Raw genomic sequence first — 17,068 nt, forward strand, 5'->3', positions numbered from 1 at the left:
CAGTGGCACTGTGTCTGTCTCCTGTCTTGGAGGTGCCACGGGCTGGCTCTGGGATGGGATGGAAAAGGGTCTGTCCACCATGGCAGTATTTTGGTTTAACCTTGGGCTTGTTCAGCTCATACCAAACTATTCCCCCTTGGAGCAGAGCAAACACAGCCCTCCACAAATCAAACACAATGCATTTTCAGTTTGCACAAATCCCTGCTTTGCTCCATGGATTGTCACACAGACCCCTGGGAACACTGCACTCGGGAGCCAAAGAGATGTGAGGCATTTTGGCTGCAGAAGCTTGGCAGCTACTGCAGCTGAAAAAGAGSCATTTTGAGGGATGCAGGAGGAGTCATGGAGGTCACGGAGGAGAGATGGCATGGATGAGGAGGTGGGTTAACCCTTGGAYAGGTCCACTCAGCTGGAGGTTGCTGAGCTATCTCCTGCATTCCCAAGGGGCTTTGAGAACCCTGGAGATGAGGAGGAAAGGGGCTGAAGTCTGGGGAGGGCAGTGCTGCTGGGTGTTTGCCAGCCTTGCCCCGGCTGGAAAGGATTTGGGAGGGYTCTCTGTCGTGGCACAGCTGCAGAAGCCTTGACTGGTCAGGCTGTGACTCAGAACCAGGAGAACAGGATACAGAGTGAGGATTGTTCTACTGCTGGCACAGGATTGGGAGCACAAATTAAGTGCTTAAAAGTTAATAGCTTGGAGGGAGAATAAAGAAATGCATTGCTGGGTATCAACCTCGGACCAAAGGCTGGCTGGGGATGAGGAGGGGAGGTGTGTTTTGCATTTGAGATCCCTTTTGGGGCTCCAAAGTGTTGCTGAACCCCAAATTATCATCCAGTCATGTGAGAGGGGTTGTCCTTTAGCTCTCCTGTGAGAGGCCTGGGTGTTTCACCCCACTTTTAATACCTGCTAACAGGTTGGCTAGATCATGTCTTTGTTTTAAAAAGCAGTGTTGCAGCAGGTTTCCTGTGTTCTGGAGACCATTCCCTGCTGGGAACTCCAGCAAACCTAGCTGGTGCCTGGAACTCATCAGGGAGAGCAAAGCTCAAGGGCTTTGAAGTTCTGCTTTGGAAATGGGCTGGGATTGGCAGGGACTTGGTACTTCTTTGGCTTTGGGATTACATATGMGGAAGAAATTGTTCCCTCTGAGGGTGGTGAGGCCCTGGCACAGGTTGCCCAGWGACACTGTGGCTGCTTCACCCTTGGAAGTGTCCAAGGCCAGGTTGGATGGGTCTTGGAACAACCTGGGATAGCAGGTGTCCCTGCCCATGGCAGGGGGTGGAAMWGGRTGGGCTTTGAGGTCTCTTCTAACTCAAACCAGTCTGGGATTCTGTGGAGCTGGATTTCATCTCCCTCTAGTGTCCCAGCTCATTCTGGGAGAGCTAAGATTGGACAGCTGGACAGACCAGCCTGGGGTTTAGAAATAAGCCCAAACTGGATTTCAAGCCCAAGGTGTGAAAGGAAAGCCACCCAGGCTCCTGCTGGCAAGACTCAGATTTTGGAAAAGGGTCTGTGGGATCCCTAAAGGGAACGAGAAGCTGAGCTGCTCCTTTGGGATGAATCCTTAGCTGGGCTGCTCTGAGCTCCTTTGAGCCCTTTGGAACTTCAGGACCAATAATCTTTCCCCCAGGGCAGATACCCTTGGGGTGGTGATCCAAATGCAGAGTGAGACTTTGTCCAGACAAACTCCCACCTGCCAGGAGGTGCCAGGAGGAGCAGAGGTCAGTGGTCACATAGCTCAGAGCTTTGCTGTCCCAAATCCCAAGTCCTTGGAGTCTTTCTGGAGGGACTGATGACTCCTGATGGGCAGTGAAGGGGTCAGGATGAGTTCTGATGGACTAGATTGAATATCTGTGTGGATGAGATCAACACTCCAAGCATAGGGAACAGYGATGATCCAAGTATCTAAAATGAGATGTCTCAGGATCCTCTCTGTCAGAGGAACCATCACAATGTGTGGAAGCTTTGAGTTTTCACCATGTGCYTGGGTTATTTCACTCTTTTTGTGGAGCAGAATTCCACCTTTTTCTGGCTTGACTCCTGATGGCTCCTTCCTCCTCGGAAGCAGCAGGATTAGGGATGAGCTGGAGCTGGCTGTGCATGTCTCCTCCTCTTCCTTGCTCCCAACGTGGGGCATACCCTGTAACAGCAGCACAAGGAGCACTCTAGGAGCACTTGTACATTTAGTTGTGAGTCCTGGTTTGGTTTTAACTCAGGGTTTGCTCATGTTCAGATCACCAGTTTGGAAACAGAGTTGCTTGGGCAGAAGAACAGAAGTGAGAATGGGAATGAGCAGGTGGCATCTGGAGCTCAGGAGATGCAGGAGGTGAGAGCTTCTYCTTGGGAAATGAACTATTCTGTTTAGAAATGTTTTAAATGAGCATCTTAAATGAGCATCTGAAGTGACCCTGTCCTGGGGATTCTCTTTGTCACCATCTCCTGAGSATTTGTAGCCCCTCGGCTCATGCAGATGGATGGATTTTTGGAGGAAAGCAGCCAATGTGATCTCCATGARAGCTCCTCTCCCCTTAGGAAGTTGTGTTGCCTTCAGCTCTGCCAGTGGAGGAGTTGGTTGTCTCCCCATGAGGGAGAAGTTTTAACCTGTGTGAAGGTGCTCCATTCTTGTTAGGGGTTTAGTGAAACTAAGGGGTGTGTAAGTACAATTAAAACTGATTTGCATTAGGTTCTGGATTAGTTTTCCTGTCCATTTGTTCCTTGCCAGCCCAACAATTGGATCTSCCTGGTGTCTGTCAGACAAAGGTGGGAGAGGAGCTTCCCAAAGTATTTTGGGTCAGTGGAGGTTCTGTCAGCCCTGGATAAGAGGTGTAGGAATTCCACTGGAAACATTTGAGTACCTTCTTTCTCCTCTCCTTGTTTCCTAGAAGACACATTTCCAACAATCTGCTTCTGTTTGTGTGGAGTCAACATTTTGGAAATGACTCTTAACATTTCTTATTGCAGATGTTGGAAAGCTGTCAGGAAACAATAGACAAGTTGGGAAGTCAGCTGGGAGAGAGAAGAGAACGGAGGAAACAGCTGGCATCTGARCTTGAGCTGCTGCGGGAAGATCTGAAGCCTGAGAAGGTGGTTCTGGGTGATCAGGTATGTCCAGCCCTTGTGGTGGGACTCCCTGCAGGATCCAGCTGCCTTTGGATGCTCCAGGAGACATCCCCAGGTGCCTTCCAAGCTCTTTGCTTGGCATCTCTTGGTGCCTTTCTCCGGCCCAGCCACTTTCAAACATTTGGCAGAGGATTTTCAATCCAGCTGTTCTCATGTCACMGTCTCAAACTCCAGAATTTACTTTTTCTTTCAGTGAATCTAACCCAAATCAGTAAGTCCAACCCTGATTCTCCAGAGGGCAGAGTGGGAGTTTTCAGAATTAGGTATTAATTACAAGTATCAGGACACCCCAGAAGAACATGAACCTCCTGCTGGGRTTCCAGCAGTGGTGGGATTCCCCAAGAACTTCAGCACACTTGGCTTGAACCAATTTAGGTGCTAAACTCCTGGGGGTTTCTCTGCTGGGTGTGTTGCTGGAGCTTTTGCATTCCAACTGGGCCATAGAGGAGGGAGGGAGTGGTGCCAGCAAAATTTTCCAAGGGCTGCTCGGGCAATTGCTGAAAATAAGAGTAAAAATTTAGATTAGCACGTCTGGGCAAAGGGACCTGAGGGAGACGGCAGTGGGGGTCACAGCCATGACAAATCCCCTTCTTTTAGCACTCTGAGAGGMCTTAGATCAGTTTGTGAGTCGTGTCACTCCCTTGAATCCAAGTGAAAATCCATGAAAGTCCTAGATTTGGGCTCTTCTGGAGTAACAGTGGCATCTAGAGGCCAGGGGTCGTGCTGCAACAAATCCACATTGAAACTCGGGATCAAAGCTCGGGATGAAAACTGAGCCTGGCTGGGAGGAAGAGGCTAGATCAGACTATCAATATATACGTGGAAAGGAATTGTCTGATATGGGAGATGGTGGGAAAAATGGGAGGTGTCTGTTTTTAACCCTTGCCTCCCAACTGTTCAGCTTACTCATGATCCAAAGACCTTTGAATCCAAATCATCCATCCCTGAAGTCTGGTTGGAATTCAGCCACCCACTGGCTAGTGTTCTCCTTGAAGGAGGGACTGTTTTCCCATCAAAGATATCAAGAAGAGATGGAATACAGAGCCTTGTGTTAGACTGGAACCACTTTTAGCATAGAGACCTTTGAATGTGTTTGGTGGGATTCCTGGTCTCCTACGTGGGCTCATTCCCTCTGGATGGAGCAGCTGTATTGCAATGAATCATTTCCCARCAGTACTGGAAACAAGATTGGCACGAAATCATTGGGTTCTGTCATCTGGAAATCTCTTTTTGTTTTTAAGAGGTTTTTGGACATCTGAGGGGAGAAATATTTTTCTGAGCTTGTCCTTGGGGTGTGTTTCATCCACTGACTCTGTTATTTCCTCTCCAGGGGTTGCCTGACACTCACTTGGAGCTCACAAGCCATAAAAACACCTTCCCAAGTCTCCAAAGAACATCAGCTAGCAGGGATCTTGTGGATGTATCCCATGAGAAGCTATACAAAGATGGTGCTTTTTTAGATCCAAAGGTGAGACATGGAGAGAATTCCCAGTTGTTGTGGCACCTGATGCAGACAGGAGTGGCTGGGGTGTGTTGCTCAAATCTGATCAAATTTGTCCTGGTGTAGATAAGATGACCTGGAATTGTAAAACCAGGAAATACCTGGAACTGAAAGCTCAAGAATGGCTGTTGATTAAAAAGCTTTAGGAATCAAAGTTGCTGTTGGTGTTTAGTGAGGATAATGGTGTTTGTGCCTGAAGGATTTGGGTCCTTCACTGCTGAGCAGCAGATCTGACACTGGGCATACTCCAGTTGTGATCCAGCCTGGGAGTTCCTCTATCGTGATGCATTCCTGCTTTCCTGCCCCTTTTATTGTCTTGCCATCTTTTYCTCAAGTCTCAGGTTCAGGCTGTGCTGTTAGCTGGTGTTACAGGGTTAGGTGCCATTGGGAGTGGAGAAKCAAGCCATCCCTAGAGAGGTGTTTGGGGTGGAGTTGGAGCACCTCTGTGAGAGCCACCTGAATCCAAACCTTGTGCTCCTCCTGGTTTGCCAAGAGTTGCTGCATTTGTAAAGAGCTTTGGCACATGCTGTAAACCCTGAGAGCTGCAGMTAGGCCACAGTAGGATGAAATCAAATAAAGAACTGTGGCTTGTTAGTAGTTTACACACAGCTACTTCCCRTGCAGGAAAAAGGACTTGCACATGTCTTTGAGGGGGAAGAACTGCAATAATTTAGSCACAGAATCACAAGCCATGTCTTGCTGGAGTCCCTAGATTGCCCTGTACTTCTCAAAAGATTTCCATCAGATCAAAGGAAATCAAATTTGTGGTGTTTTCTGATCTTACAGGCCTCTGAAATCCTGCAAGACAGAGAACAGAGTCCCAAAGTGGAGCAGAAACAGGAAGATCCCTGTGCAGATGGAAAGACCTATGAGGAACAGATGACTAAAGTAGTGTTTTTGGAAGAACAGATCAAAAACCTGAAGGAAGAACAAAAACTRCTCTGGTAAATCTTAACAAAGCCTGTGGTATTTTCTGCTCCTTGTCTTTGCTGACTTAATTTTTGAGTCTTTTCCAGCTCCCCGTGGGGCATACTCCTTGCAGAAATGGGCAGMTTCCCACTGTCCTTGGGTCAGTGTCTCTGATTTTGGTGAATTCCCTCAGTGCCATCAGGATCAGCCAGGATTAAAACCTTTTTATCTGCAGCTCTTCCAGATTCTGAGCAGCCTAAATGGGTGCTGTCACTAGGGAGGAGGATTCTTCCCTTGGAGTTGGACTAAGAGGGTCCCAAAAAGCTCATGTTGTGGGTTTGGGCTCCTCARAGCTCACTGCTGCAGCACCTGGTGGTCCTGGTCCCACTGGAGGTTTGGAATTTGGGCATCCTTGGAKGGGAGGTGTCAGCAGGTGTTGGTCYSACTCCCYTTTTTGAGTAGATCAGGACAAATTTGGAGCTGAAGCATATGGTCTCAGGCTCTCCTTAGTAMAKAAAAGCTTGGATTAAATCCAWTATGGTTAGTTATGGTYCTGGCTTACTGGTACAGGGATAAARTACAACCAGGAGAAGGCAGGTAGGGAGCTGCTAAGGAATCATKSARKCWKKYARRMYSCTMMAASMYYWYMARRTCMWWSARTYCMWCWAWTSCYMTRWYSMCMYSTMMMCCMYKWMCCCAWGTKCCMCAWSYRCMRSMTYYWYWRRCWYTTWYARSRMTKRYWRKKMYRGYSWKKMCAGCCTGKRCMRSYKSYKSSASWKMMWGRACAYMSARKMMMMRRAWYMMMAAMYWWTTTKGGGSMRRARGGRWYYTWAARSCCMWYCCMWTYCMMCCCCYKSCMWKGGMMRGRKMCACCTTCCACTATCCCAGGTTRTTCCAAGCCCWGTCTAACCTTGCCTTGAACCCTTCCAGGGGTGGAGCAGCCACTGCTTTGAGTTTGGATGGAGAAGATGGCGTGAGAATGGATGAGAATAAATCAGACATCTGGACTGGGACACCTGAGCCCTATTGCAGTGCTTCCCCGTGACTTTGAGCCCAGAGCAGCTCTTGTGCTTTTGTGAGGGTTCATTAGCCAGCCTGTAACCTCCTCCCAGGGAGAGCTCAGCCTTTGGACACACGTGGTTTTGTGGGAAGTGTCCTAAGGAGACTGACCCTTGCCCAGAAGTGCTGCACCCTGGMTTTAATCCCTTTTGTAGCCTCTCAAGGCGCTTGACCATTCCACTGGATTCTGATTTCCCAAGTTTTTCCCCTTTAAGGGTGTTTTCCCTCAGATATATGTAGTTATCTCTCTCCTTTGCTATTTCTCCTTCAAGCTCTGAATTACTAGAGAGCAACAAGAAGAAGGAGGAGCTGGAAAAGCAGCTCAAAGAGAGCAAKGAAGAGAAACAGATGTTGCTGGAAGAAATTGCCCAGCTGAAATGTGACATCCRGAGTGCCCAGGAGCAGGGCCCCAGCAGAGACACGAGGAGGATGATCCCAGGCTTGGAGCAGAGGGAGGACAGGTTTCTCCCATGGCAGAGCTCAGCAGGCTGTTTAGAGGGGAGCCTTAAACAGGTATGGACAGCTTTGCCATCTGCACCCTGCTTTTTGTCATTGAGTGTCAAAACTTCATTAAAGTGGGCTGGAAGCCGGTCCTGTGGTGTGACCAATGCTTGGGAATTAGAGATGTGTTCATTTCCTTGGGTTGTGCTTTTGGATGTGAGGGGAACTAAGTGCAGAAATTAGTGATTTAAATGGAATTTACTCACCTGTCTCAACTTGTGAGCTGAAAGAGAAAGGGAAAAGCAGATGTCCCTGCCAAATGAGGACGAAGTGATGGAAGAACTCAGAATGTGGATACTGAGGAGGAGCTCAGCTTCTGTGCAAGGATTTGGGAGAGAAGAGAGGACAGAGTGGTCTGTATGGCCAGGGTGGGAGTGGGAAGTAGAGGATCCGAGTCCAGTTGTATCCAAGAAGCATCAAATCTATCCAGGTGGAGCAGAGCAAGACACAAGAAATGCAGTGGATGTGGGAAGGGATCCTGATAGAAAGGGGGAAAACACCACAAAACCAATGAAGCCAATGGACCTCCAGGACAAATGACACTGCCAGACCCCACAGTGATGGATCAAGACTTTTCCCAGCTTGAGAAGTTTTCTGAGAAGGCAAATTTGGTCTTCAGTGAATTCCATCTGGTCCAAAGAGCAGAGAGTGAAGACACAAAGTGGAATGCAGATCCAGAGATGTCTGGAAGTGATGCTGGGAAGAAGGGCTTGGTACAACCCAAGCAGAGCTTTTGGTGTGTGTGCCAGGGAGGTGGGTGAACCAAGGAGCTCAGTTACCTCCCAAGAGCCATCACAGACCATTGGTGACACCTCACAGTGTCCAGGCTTTGTCCTGCTGTGTTCTTACCCTGCTGCCAGGATTCACTTTGTTCCTGTTCCTGATCACTCTGGGAGCTGGGCTGGATGTGTCACTCCTGCCTGAGTGAGGCTCTGGTACCAGAGTGACTTGGTGGTTTTGTTTTGGTTGGACAGGCTTTTTTTTAACAGGGATTTGTTCACTCATCCAGGTTATCACCTCTTCTCCCTCAGCCTCAGGACTTGTATTGGCTTCTCTGAGGGGATGGAGAGAATCATRGAATCATTGAGCTTGGAAAAGCCCTCTAAGATCAATAAGTCAAACTATTAACTCAGCATGGCATATTCACCACAAACCATGCACACAGGTGCCACATCCACATGGCTCTTAAAGCCCTGCAGGGGCAGGGAATGGAGCAGGATATGATGTAGGGACAGAAATTCCAGGCTTTACCTATGTTCCTGCCCAAATGCCCTTAAATCCCACTTATTTCTGCCTTCCTTAATCACCTTTATCCTTCCTTAAAGTTAATTTGTGTGTCAATTGTGCTGTTTCTGCAGGGTCTGTCTGAGCAGAGGTTCCAGCAGCAGGAGGAGAAACTGCAGCAGCTGCGCCAGGACCTGCGGCGGGTGCAGAACTTGTGCAGCTCCGCTGAGAGGGAGCTCAGGTACGAAAGGGAGAAGAATGCTGACCTCCAGAGGCAAAATCTGCTGCTTCAGCAGGAATGCACCAAGGTAGGGACAGAGCTGGGTTCTCCAGTGTGCTCTGCCTCAGCTCCATGGGAATTGTGGCCATGAGGGCTGGAGCTCTTCTGGAGCCAGGCTGGGAGAGCTGGGGGTGTTCACCTGGAGAAGAGAAGGCTCCAGGGAGATATCAGAGCCCCTTCTATGGCCTGAAGGGGCTCCAGGAGAGTTAGAGATGGACTGGGGACAAGGGATGGAGTGCTTGGACAAGGGGGAATGGCTTCTCACTGCCAGAGGACAGGGTTAGATGGGATATTGGGAACGAATTGTTGGCTGTTAGGGTGGTAAGGCCCTGGCACGGGCTGCCCAAAGAAGCTGTGACTACCCCATCCATGGATATACTCCAGGCCAGGTTGGATGAGGCTTGGATCAACCTGGGATAGGGGAAGGTGTCMCTGCCCATGGCAGGGGATGGAACCAGGTGATCCTTAAAGTCCCTTCCTACCCAAACTGTTCTGGGATTCTGTGACAAATTTCACTGCTTCCAAATAAAACATTTAATTTAAACATAAACTTTACTTCCTCTGTGATTTCTCTTTTTCTCATTCTGGACTCCTGTTCTCCTTTCCTAGCCAAGCCATTCCAGCTGATTAATGCTGAAGTATAAATCTTCTTTTTTTCTTTGGGATGTCAGGTCAAAGCTGAGCTGAAGCAGGCCCGGGCCAAACTCTCAGACACCACAGAAACGTGTTCCTCCCTCTCAGTGCAGTGGGAGAGGAGCCAGCAGAAGGTCAAAGAGCTGGAACGGGAGCTCTCCGAGTGCTCCCAGGCTGACAAGCTCCGGAGCAGCCTCCAGGAGAAGCTGGCCCAGGAGAAATCCAGAGCAGGAGAAGCACAAAAGAAGGTSAGTGTGAGCTGGGGTGTGTTTGGCAGTTTTGTGCAGCTCTAGTGCAGGAAACAAACAGAARCGGCTTGTGAATTGCTTCCCCAAATTCCTTTTTGTGATCCCTCAACCAAATATTGTAGGAAAAAAAGCCTGTTATTAGTGAGAGTATAATGAAGGCAGTAGAAGCCACGTCTAATAACCCAATATCTCTGAAATACAGATGGTAGGGCTTGCAGGCACAGGGAACCCCAATCCTGTTCTTGCTGAGATTTCCTACTGTTTACTGGCTGGAAAATTCCAAAACCATATGTTTTCCTTGGCACTGATTCTGCCATGCTCCTTCTGAAATCACTGGATTCTCTTTTGAAGTGTGCAGGATCAAACTGGGTCAAAAAAGAATTGCTGTGAATTCATGACATAGTGTTTGATACAAAATCTGGTAGCCATTCCAAAGATTTTGCTTTTGATGGACTTGGAGTAAAATCAAGGAAATCTTTCCTTCCTGTGCCTCAAACACTGAAGGATCAGAGGGATGTGATTCAGACACTGGCCTGTACATTCAGAAAGTTTAATCCATGTCCATTTTAATCCAAGATCTCAAAGCTCCAGCAGAAGTTAAAGGATTCCCAGCACCAGCTGCTGCTGGCAGAGGCCCGTGTTTCTGACAAGAAGCTGCTGGAAGAGGAGCTGAAGGAAGCTCGGGAAAATGAAGCTCGAGTGCAGAAGGAACTTCATGAGGAGCAGCTGAAAAGGTCCCTGTGCTATGTAGGGCCAGCCCCAGGAACCTCCAACAGCTCCTGGCTGACCTGGGAGGGTTCAAAGAAACCCAAAGCACTGCTTTGCTCTCCTGTCTCCCCTCTGGATCTGTCTTGTCCCTGGAATTCTCCAGGGACTGCCCCTTCCTGAGATCTAGATGATTGTTGGAGGCTTCATCTGCCTTGGAAGGGCCATGGCCTCCCCTKCCAGCCCTGTGCYRCTGGGAWTGATCACAGTAYATCATCCCCCCTTTCCCMTGCCACTGGGACTTGGGGACAACCRGSATGTGCTGATTCCTTTGTCCCCTCTGTGTCAGCCAGGGCAGGAGGAGGGGTACTTTGGGTGACAGGCAGACACTTTGGGGGCAGGTGGCACATGCCCCTCTAGCTCTCACTGTCACTGCACCGTGTTTGCAGGAGGCTCCTGGAGCAGCAGGTGGAGGAGCTGMGGCAGCAGCTCCGTCATTCCCAGGAGACGGAGGCGTCGCTGACCAAGATGCACGTGGAGCTCCAGGCCAAGACCCTGCATGTCCTGGAGGATGAGAAGAAGCCAGACACTGGTGAGGTGAGTGACACTGAGGGGGTTCCTCATCCTTCAAGGAACATCATGGGCTGGAATCTGCTCCTGGGAGCTGCTGGAATCAAGAACATCTGACCAGGGGCTGAGCCCTTGCAGAGCCCACTGATTTCAACAGGAGCTGGAAGAGAAGCAGCTGGAAGAAAAGCAATTTCCAGTTGGTTTCTTGGGATGCATCTCTGAGGGCACAGGAAAGCCTGGTGGTTTCTTCCTTCCCTTTGCCTTGCAGAGCCTGGAGTTTTTTGTTGGAAAAGGCAGAGTCTGTTGTCTGGGAGGGTTCATTGCGTCTCTCTGCACCAAAATCTCCACTGCTCCTTGTTAGGCAGAGGAGGGAGTGGTTTGGGGGGCAGGATGGATGGATTGGCAGTAGTGGGAACCACTGGGATTGATGAGGGAGAAGCTTTGGAGACCAGGCAGACAGGAAGCACAGGGACCCCTCTAGCTGGGGCCACACCCACAAGTTAAGTATTGTCCTTTTSCAGCATGTGCACTGCCAGAAGGAGAACCAGAAGCTCTCGGAGCAGTTGGTKCTGCTGAAGGAGGAGAACAAAGCCCTGTATGAGGAAGGTGTACGACTCCTGAACCAGAAGGATCTCTATGTCAGGTAATGCCCAAAAACCTGCCCAGAAATGGCCCCTTCTGGGCTTGGTACTGGATGTGTCATGGTGTGGCCTTTCCTGTCCAATGTTCAGGCTTTTAACACTAAATCCACCAGCCCTGTATACAGTGAGCTAACCCCTCAAGTCTGCTGTCAGAGAATTTCAGACAGGTTTGGGTGGGAAGGGACCTTAAAGCCCATCCTGTTCCACCCCCTGCCATGGGCAGGGACACCTTCCATTATCCCAGGTTGCTCCAAGCCCCATCCAACCTGGCCTTGGACAGTCCCAGGGATGGGGCAGCCACAGCTTCTCTGGACACCCTGAACCAGGGCCTCACCACCCTCACAGGGAGGAATTCCTTTCCAATATTCCATCTAACCCTGCCCTCGGGCAGTGAGAAGCTATTCCCCCTTGTCCTGGCACTCCAGACCTTGTCCCAAGTCCCTTTTACACTCCTGGAAAGGGCTCTAAGGTYTCCCTGGAGTTTTCTCCAACTCCAGCCTCCAGCTCTCCCAGTCTTCCTGCCTTCCTTGACAGCTGAAGGCAGCATAGTGAGACAATCTGGGTTTGGTTGGGGTCTGGTGTCTGTAGACTCTCGCTGGAGCTGCTCCTTTCTCTCCAGAGCCCTTTTGGTTAATTTGAGGCAGAGTAGCTTTTTTTATCATGAATTTTGAGCAAACATGGGCAAATATCTCTTACCTAGTAGAAATTTATCTTCTTTTTTTAGCGTTATTTTCCCTTCTATCCTAACTGGATAAAAATAAACAAGAACTTTGCYCAAATGGACAAGAGTGGAGGTGCAAAAATCAGAAGTGTCAGGAGACAAATAYTTGTCCCCAGTGTCCCAGCTCAAAGAAGCTCCCACTGAAGTGGCTCTTCCTACTCTTCTTGGCCTGTCCATTGCTGTTTAGTATTCTTAATTTTCCAACCAGTATGTGGATATGGCGTTTGGGGACAGGGTTAGTAGTGGCCCTGGCAGTGCTGGAGGAATGGTTGGACTCGATAATCTTAGATGGTTTTCCTRAATCTTCTTCTCATTCAGAAGTCATTCCCTTAGTCACCCACATCCCCACCAACAAAACCAACTTATCTAGTTTTGGTGTCCTTATAACCCTGTGTGTTATAAAGAGMTGGGAGGGATGAGCACAAGTATTTGTAAAGCTTGGAGTCACTTTTGAAAACGCTTTGGGTCCAAAAGGACCCTTATCAATTTCCATTTGGTTGATGCTTAAAAATTAAAATTTCCACAAAAACACCCCCAAACTGACCTGTGAAAGAGTTTAGTCCATCCATATGCTCATTCTGGGCAGGCAAAAGGAGCTAGGATATGGCTGAGACTCTGAGTTTGGGCACTTAGGAGGCTGAATAAACCTGGGACATTCCTGCCTGGATGGTGACCCAGAGCAAAAGAGCCTTTCMCAGCCTGATGTTTGTCCCTGCTTTCCCAGGAAATACAACGAGATGCAGCTCCGGCACAAGGACAAGATCCGCAGGGCCAAGGAGACCTTCATCCATGAGGTGAAACAGAGGGACAGCAGGATAAAACAGCTGGAAAATGAGCTCAGYGAGTCAAAGCTCCAAGTGGAAAAGGTGAGAGGAWGCATCAAGGATTTCTCCRGCAAGGGAAGGCTGCAGGGRCATCYCTGCTTCCAAAGWAATTACAGATTCAGGGAATGCTGTGGGTTGGAAGGGACATTGTCAGCCCATCTTACCCCATCCCCTGCCAGGGGCAAGGACACCTTCCACTATCCCAGGTTGCTCCAAGCCCACTCCAGCCTGGTCTTGGACACTTTCAGGGATCCAGGGGCAGCCACAGCTTCTCTGGGCACCCACCCTGTGCCAGGGCCTCACCACCTCACAGGGAAGAATTTTTTCCCAATATCCCATCYAACCCTGCCCTCTGGCAGTGGGGAGCCATTCCCCCTCGTCCTGCATTCCAGGCCCTTGTCCAAATTCCCTCCTTGCAGGGAGGGAGCAGAGGCACCAATCTGTAGGAACAAAAAGCCAAAAGGAAATACCTGGCTCAGGGCTGGCCTTGGGGGAAGCCACATTCTCAGATCTAATCCTGACACTGCCTGAGCTCCATGTTCCTTTGTCTCAGCAATYCCTGCTGGGAAGTGATGCCAGAGCCTCTTTTTGGGGTATTCTATATTGAACAGGGTACAGAATTGCAGAGTCATTGAGAYTGGAGAAGATCTTTAAGATAAGGATCTTCATCAGGTCGAACCATCCACCCACCACGACTAAATCATGTCTCCAAATGCCACATCCACACRRTTCTTGAGCACATCCAGGGATAATGATTCCAAGCTTTTAGGAGTTGTCATCCTTGATGGTGATTCCTTGGGAAAGCCCTGAGGTTTGCAGAGGACAGAGAAGAGTCAAAAATAACTGRTGGTTGTTCTTTCCTTCTCCAACACCCTCAGGGGAAGGTGCTGATTGCCCAGATCACTGCTGAGAATGAGAAATTACTCCAGGAGAGACGACGGCTCCTCCARAAAATATCAGACCAGGAGTCCTCTTGGAGCCTCCGGTCTGGGATTCTCCCCCTGCAGAGCAGGTAGGCCCCTACTGATGTCCATCCCCTGGGATCCTTCCTCTTCCTGGATTTGTACCTCTTAAGAATTCCAGAGGAAAGCCTGGATTGGATTAGGGCAGTGCCTGTCATGTCTGTAATTAGGGATGTATTTGGCCCTTTTTCCCATCCAAGACCTCAGCATTGAGCTGGAGGCTGTGGAAGGCCACCRCTCTGAGGTTGGAAAAGAAAATTCCTGTTTGAAAACGGAGCCTGGCTGGAAGGAAAATAACTTGTGCCTTGTGCCATGCCCAGAGGGAAGATCCTGGAGGAGGAGAATGTCTGGCTGCAGGACAAGCTCCAGCTCTCTGGYCATGTGGCCACCTCCCAGCGCCTTCCCAGAAGCAGTCCTGCTTCCAACACRGAGGTGAGACCCTGGGAGTGCTGGGATCAGCAGGAAGGTCACAGGAGRTGATATCTGAGGAAGTGGGGAAGAGCTGGATCCATCCCTTGGGATGGAAGGGGCTCCCATATGGAGTAGGTGGCAACACCTGTGGGGGGGGGGGCTTTGTGAGGAGCTGAAAGGCTCCAAACATTCACCCCCTGCTCATCCCTGAGCTGGTGCCCATGGGATCCCCTCCCACAAGGACAAGAATCTCACTTGGCTTATTTAGAGCTGTTTAAAAGCCTGTGTAAAGTGGGCTCTAGAAAAAGAGAACCAACCCTGAGCACGAGGCTGGGAATGTTCCTCCTGCCAACCAAACCCCTCAGGCCAGCAATAATTCCTGAGATGAATGAAGGTATTTGCCACATTAATGAAGAACTTTGGCAGGAGAAATGGAGAAAATCCAGGAAATCAAAGAGTTTTCATATYAACCAGGTGGATTTAGGAGTTTATTGGAACTTTTAGTTTGGAGAGAACCCAGGTAGGTTGGAAATGAGCTGTTGAGGGACAAAGGGCTGGGGCTCCCCTGGCCTTGGTGGGGCTTGGTTTGGATTTTTTTAGTTTAAATTCACACTTAAAGGATAAATCCCTGATTAGCACTTCTATGGGGCTGGAGTTGGTGGGTAGGACTCTCAATGGAGCTGGGGGTGGGCTTGGAAGACCAGGATTTGTTAAAATTCAGGGTCTGACCTGCACCTCCTCCTTTCAAAGTCTCTGTTCCTCCTTCCAGGACTCAAAGATCCTTCCCAGCTCTGAGCGCCAGCCACAGAGTAAGGTGTTGCCACATTCTCGTGCCAGGTACTGTGTGGGGGAGGAGGAGCTGGGGAGGGGTCACTTGAGCATTTTGGCTGCTCCACCTGTGCTTTCACCTCTCAGGGGTGTTTTGTGTCAGATTTTAGGGGAAATGGTATTAAAATGACATTAAAACCAGTCAGTTGATGGGATGGAGAAGTCAAACTTTCAGAATATTTTTTGAACATTGTGGGATTTAGGAATGTTAGTGCTCAGGGTCTTTGGAGGAGTCTTTATACAAGAGGTGGTGAGACTTGGAGCCTCAGTGCTGCCAGAGCCGTGTCACACGTCACACTGGGATGTGTTCCACTGTATCAATCCATGCCAAACCAGATGAGGGGAAGGCAGAGGGACCCTGCAGCTTTGGCAATGGATCTTGGGGGGTTTGGTCACAGCTCCAGGAGCTGTTGGAGTGAAGGATGGTTTGAGCAGGTTCTGGGCTGGCTGAGGGTGTTCCTTCCTTGGCCAGTGGAGGAAGTGAAGCCTTGATCCAAGAGAGAAACATCAACATCACTCTGTGCTTCTCAGAGGTGTTGGGTGAGGGTCATCCAGACTCCACAGAATAAAAGAAAATGGAAATTTATTTCCAGCTTCCCACCCCGAGATCTCCCAGAGCCCCTTGGCGCCCTGAAGGCCCTGCAGGACAAGAAGCCTGAGGGAGAGGCTGAGAGCCAGGACTCTTCCTTCTGCCTGTCCCCTGCCCAGCCTTCGGAGATTGGGTACCTGAACGTGGCCTCTCCTGGGGACAGCACGGCCCCCACGGCCTCACTGCTGCAGGACGAGAGCCACAGCCTTGGCTCCGAGAACTTCTGAGCTGCAAATGTTGCTGCAGCCTTWCCTGGACTGTAGGATTTGGGCTCCTGGGCCCATGGGATGACAGAGCCTGCAAAGAGAATTTCCAAATGGACCGACCTCTTCATTTCTGSGATATATTCCAACTAAATGAATCCACAACATTTTTTTTTACTTGTCCACCAGTAAATGTGTGTGTGATCCCAGATCCATTGGAGGCTGGAATTTGTAGATAAACTCAGTACARTGGAAGAGGGGTGGGGTGAAGAATATCTTCCCTCAACCCTAATTCCCTGTCCAGGACAAATCTATAAATTTTTTAAATAAAACTTGGAGCAGTTCCCTTCCACCCTGTGCCCACAATCCATGCCCACACACTGTTATTCCCTTTTTTCCACGCTGTCAGCCTTCCCTTTGTTTTGTGCAGAGGTGAATGGGATATCTGAGCACTGGGGAGAGGATGGGAATRGTTAGGGAAGGAAGATGGGGGAAAAGAGAGGCTCTGGGGGCAAAATGTGGTGGGCAAAGGGATCAGAAAGAAGAGAAGGGGAGATGGAAGGGCAAAGGGAAATGAAATAGGGGCAGAAGAGGGGAGGGATCTGAGCATCCAGGGAAGGAAAGGACATTCATCTGGAATGGACAGGGTGAGATGARGATGCTGGGGTGGGAGTGGGAGGGATTAGGCCAAGCAGAACAGGGAGTGGAGGGGGTCTGAGGATGCCAAGAGGGAAGCAGTGGAATCAGAACTATGGATCAGGTAGGAATAGAGTGTGGCTGCACATCCCTGTGGGCCTTTCTATGCTTTCTGGGCTCTCCCTGTGTGTTTTGGGGAGCTCTGGACCCCTCTCCCTGTGCACCCCGGCTCTCCCTTAGAGGGTATTCCAAGCCCTGGTGTCCATTYTGGGGTATCCCCACCCCTCAGGTGTTTTTTTGTGCCATGTGCAGGCCCTGGTGCTGCCCTGTGACCCTCAGCCCCTGGCTGTGTCTGTTGGGGCTCCCCATGGCCCTCAAGGAGCCTTTTGAGGTGCCAGAACCTCTCAATGGGATTTTCTGTGTCACAGAGCCCTGGATGTGCCTTTGAGCTCCTCTGCACTCCCCAGTTTGTGTGAGCATTGCCTGGGCTTTACATGGAGAGGTTTGT

General features: G+C 49.8%; 1 protein-coding gene across 1 annotated transcript in view; it reads left to right on the forward strand.

The window, feature by feature from the left end:
• Window positions 1-16,582, forward strand: part of CCDC30 (coiled-coil domain containing 30) — a 34,108-nt gene extending 17,526 nt beyond the window's left edge. Inside the window, exons 10-24 of the mRNA XM_057386577.1 lie at window positions 2,229-2,321; window positions 2,957-3,097; window positions 4,446-4,583; window positions 5,403-5,560; window positions 6,857-7,097; window positions 8,444-8,617; window positions 9,261-9,470; window positions 10,047-10,204; window positions 10,625-10,772; window positions 11,267-11,388; window positions 12,832-12,973; window positions 13,810-13,943; window positions 14,214-14,325; window positions 15,074-15,141; window positions 15,726-16,582. Coding sequence (XP_057242560.1) covers window positions 2,229-2,321; window positions 2,957-3,097; window positions 4,446-4,583; window positions 5,403-5,560; window positions 6,857-7,097; window positions 8,444-8,617; window positions 9,261-9,470; window positions 10,047-10,204; window positions 10,625-10,772; window positions 11,267-11,388; window positions 12,832-12,973; window positions 13,810-13,943; window positions 14,214-14,325; window positions 15,074-15,141; window positions 15,726-15,948 — 2,262 coding nt within the window. The 3' untranslated portion in view covers window positions 15,949-16,582. The remainder of the gene's footprint in view (window positions 1-2,228; window positions 2,322-2,956; window positions 3,098-4,445; window positions 4,584-5,402; window positions 5,561-6,856; window positions 7,098-8,443; window positions 8,618-9,260; window positions 9,471-10,046; window positions 10,205-10,624; window positions 10,773-11,266; window positions 11,389-12,831; window positions 12,974-13,809; window positions 13,944-14,213; window positions 14,326-15,073; window positions 15,142-15,725) is intronic.
• The last annotated feature ends 486 nt before the right edge of the window (window positions 16,583-17,068 follow it).

This window comes from Malurus melanocephalus, unplaced genomic scaffold (assembly GCF_030028575.1).
Source record: "Malurus melanocephalus ecotype Western Australia unplaced genomic scaffold, MMel_1.1 scaffold_999, whole genome shotgun sequence".
NCBI classification, from domain to species: Eukaryota; Metazoa; Chordata; class Aves; order Passeriformes; family Maluridae; genus Malurus; species Malurus melanocephalus.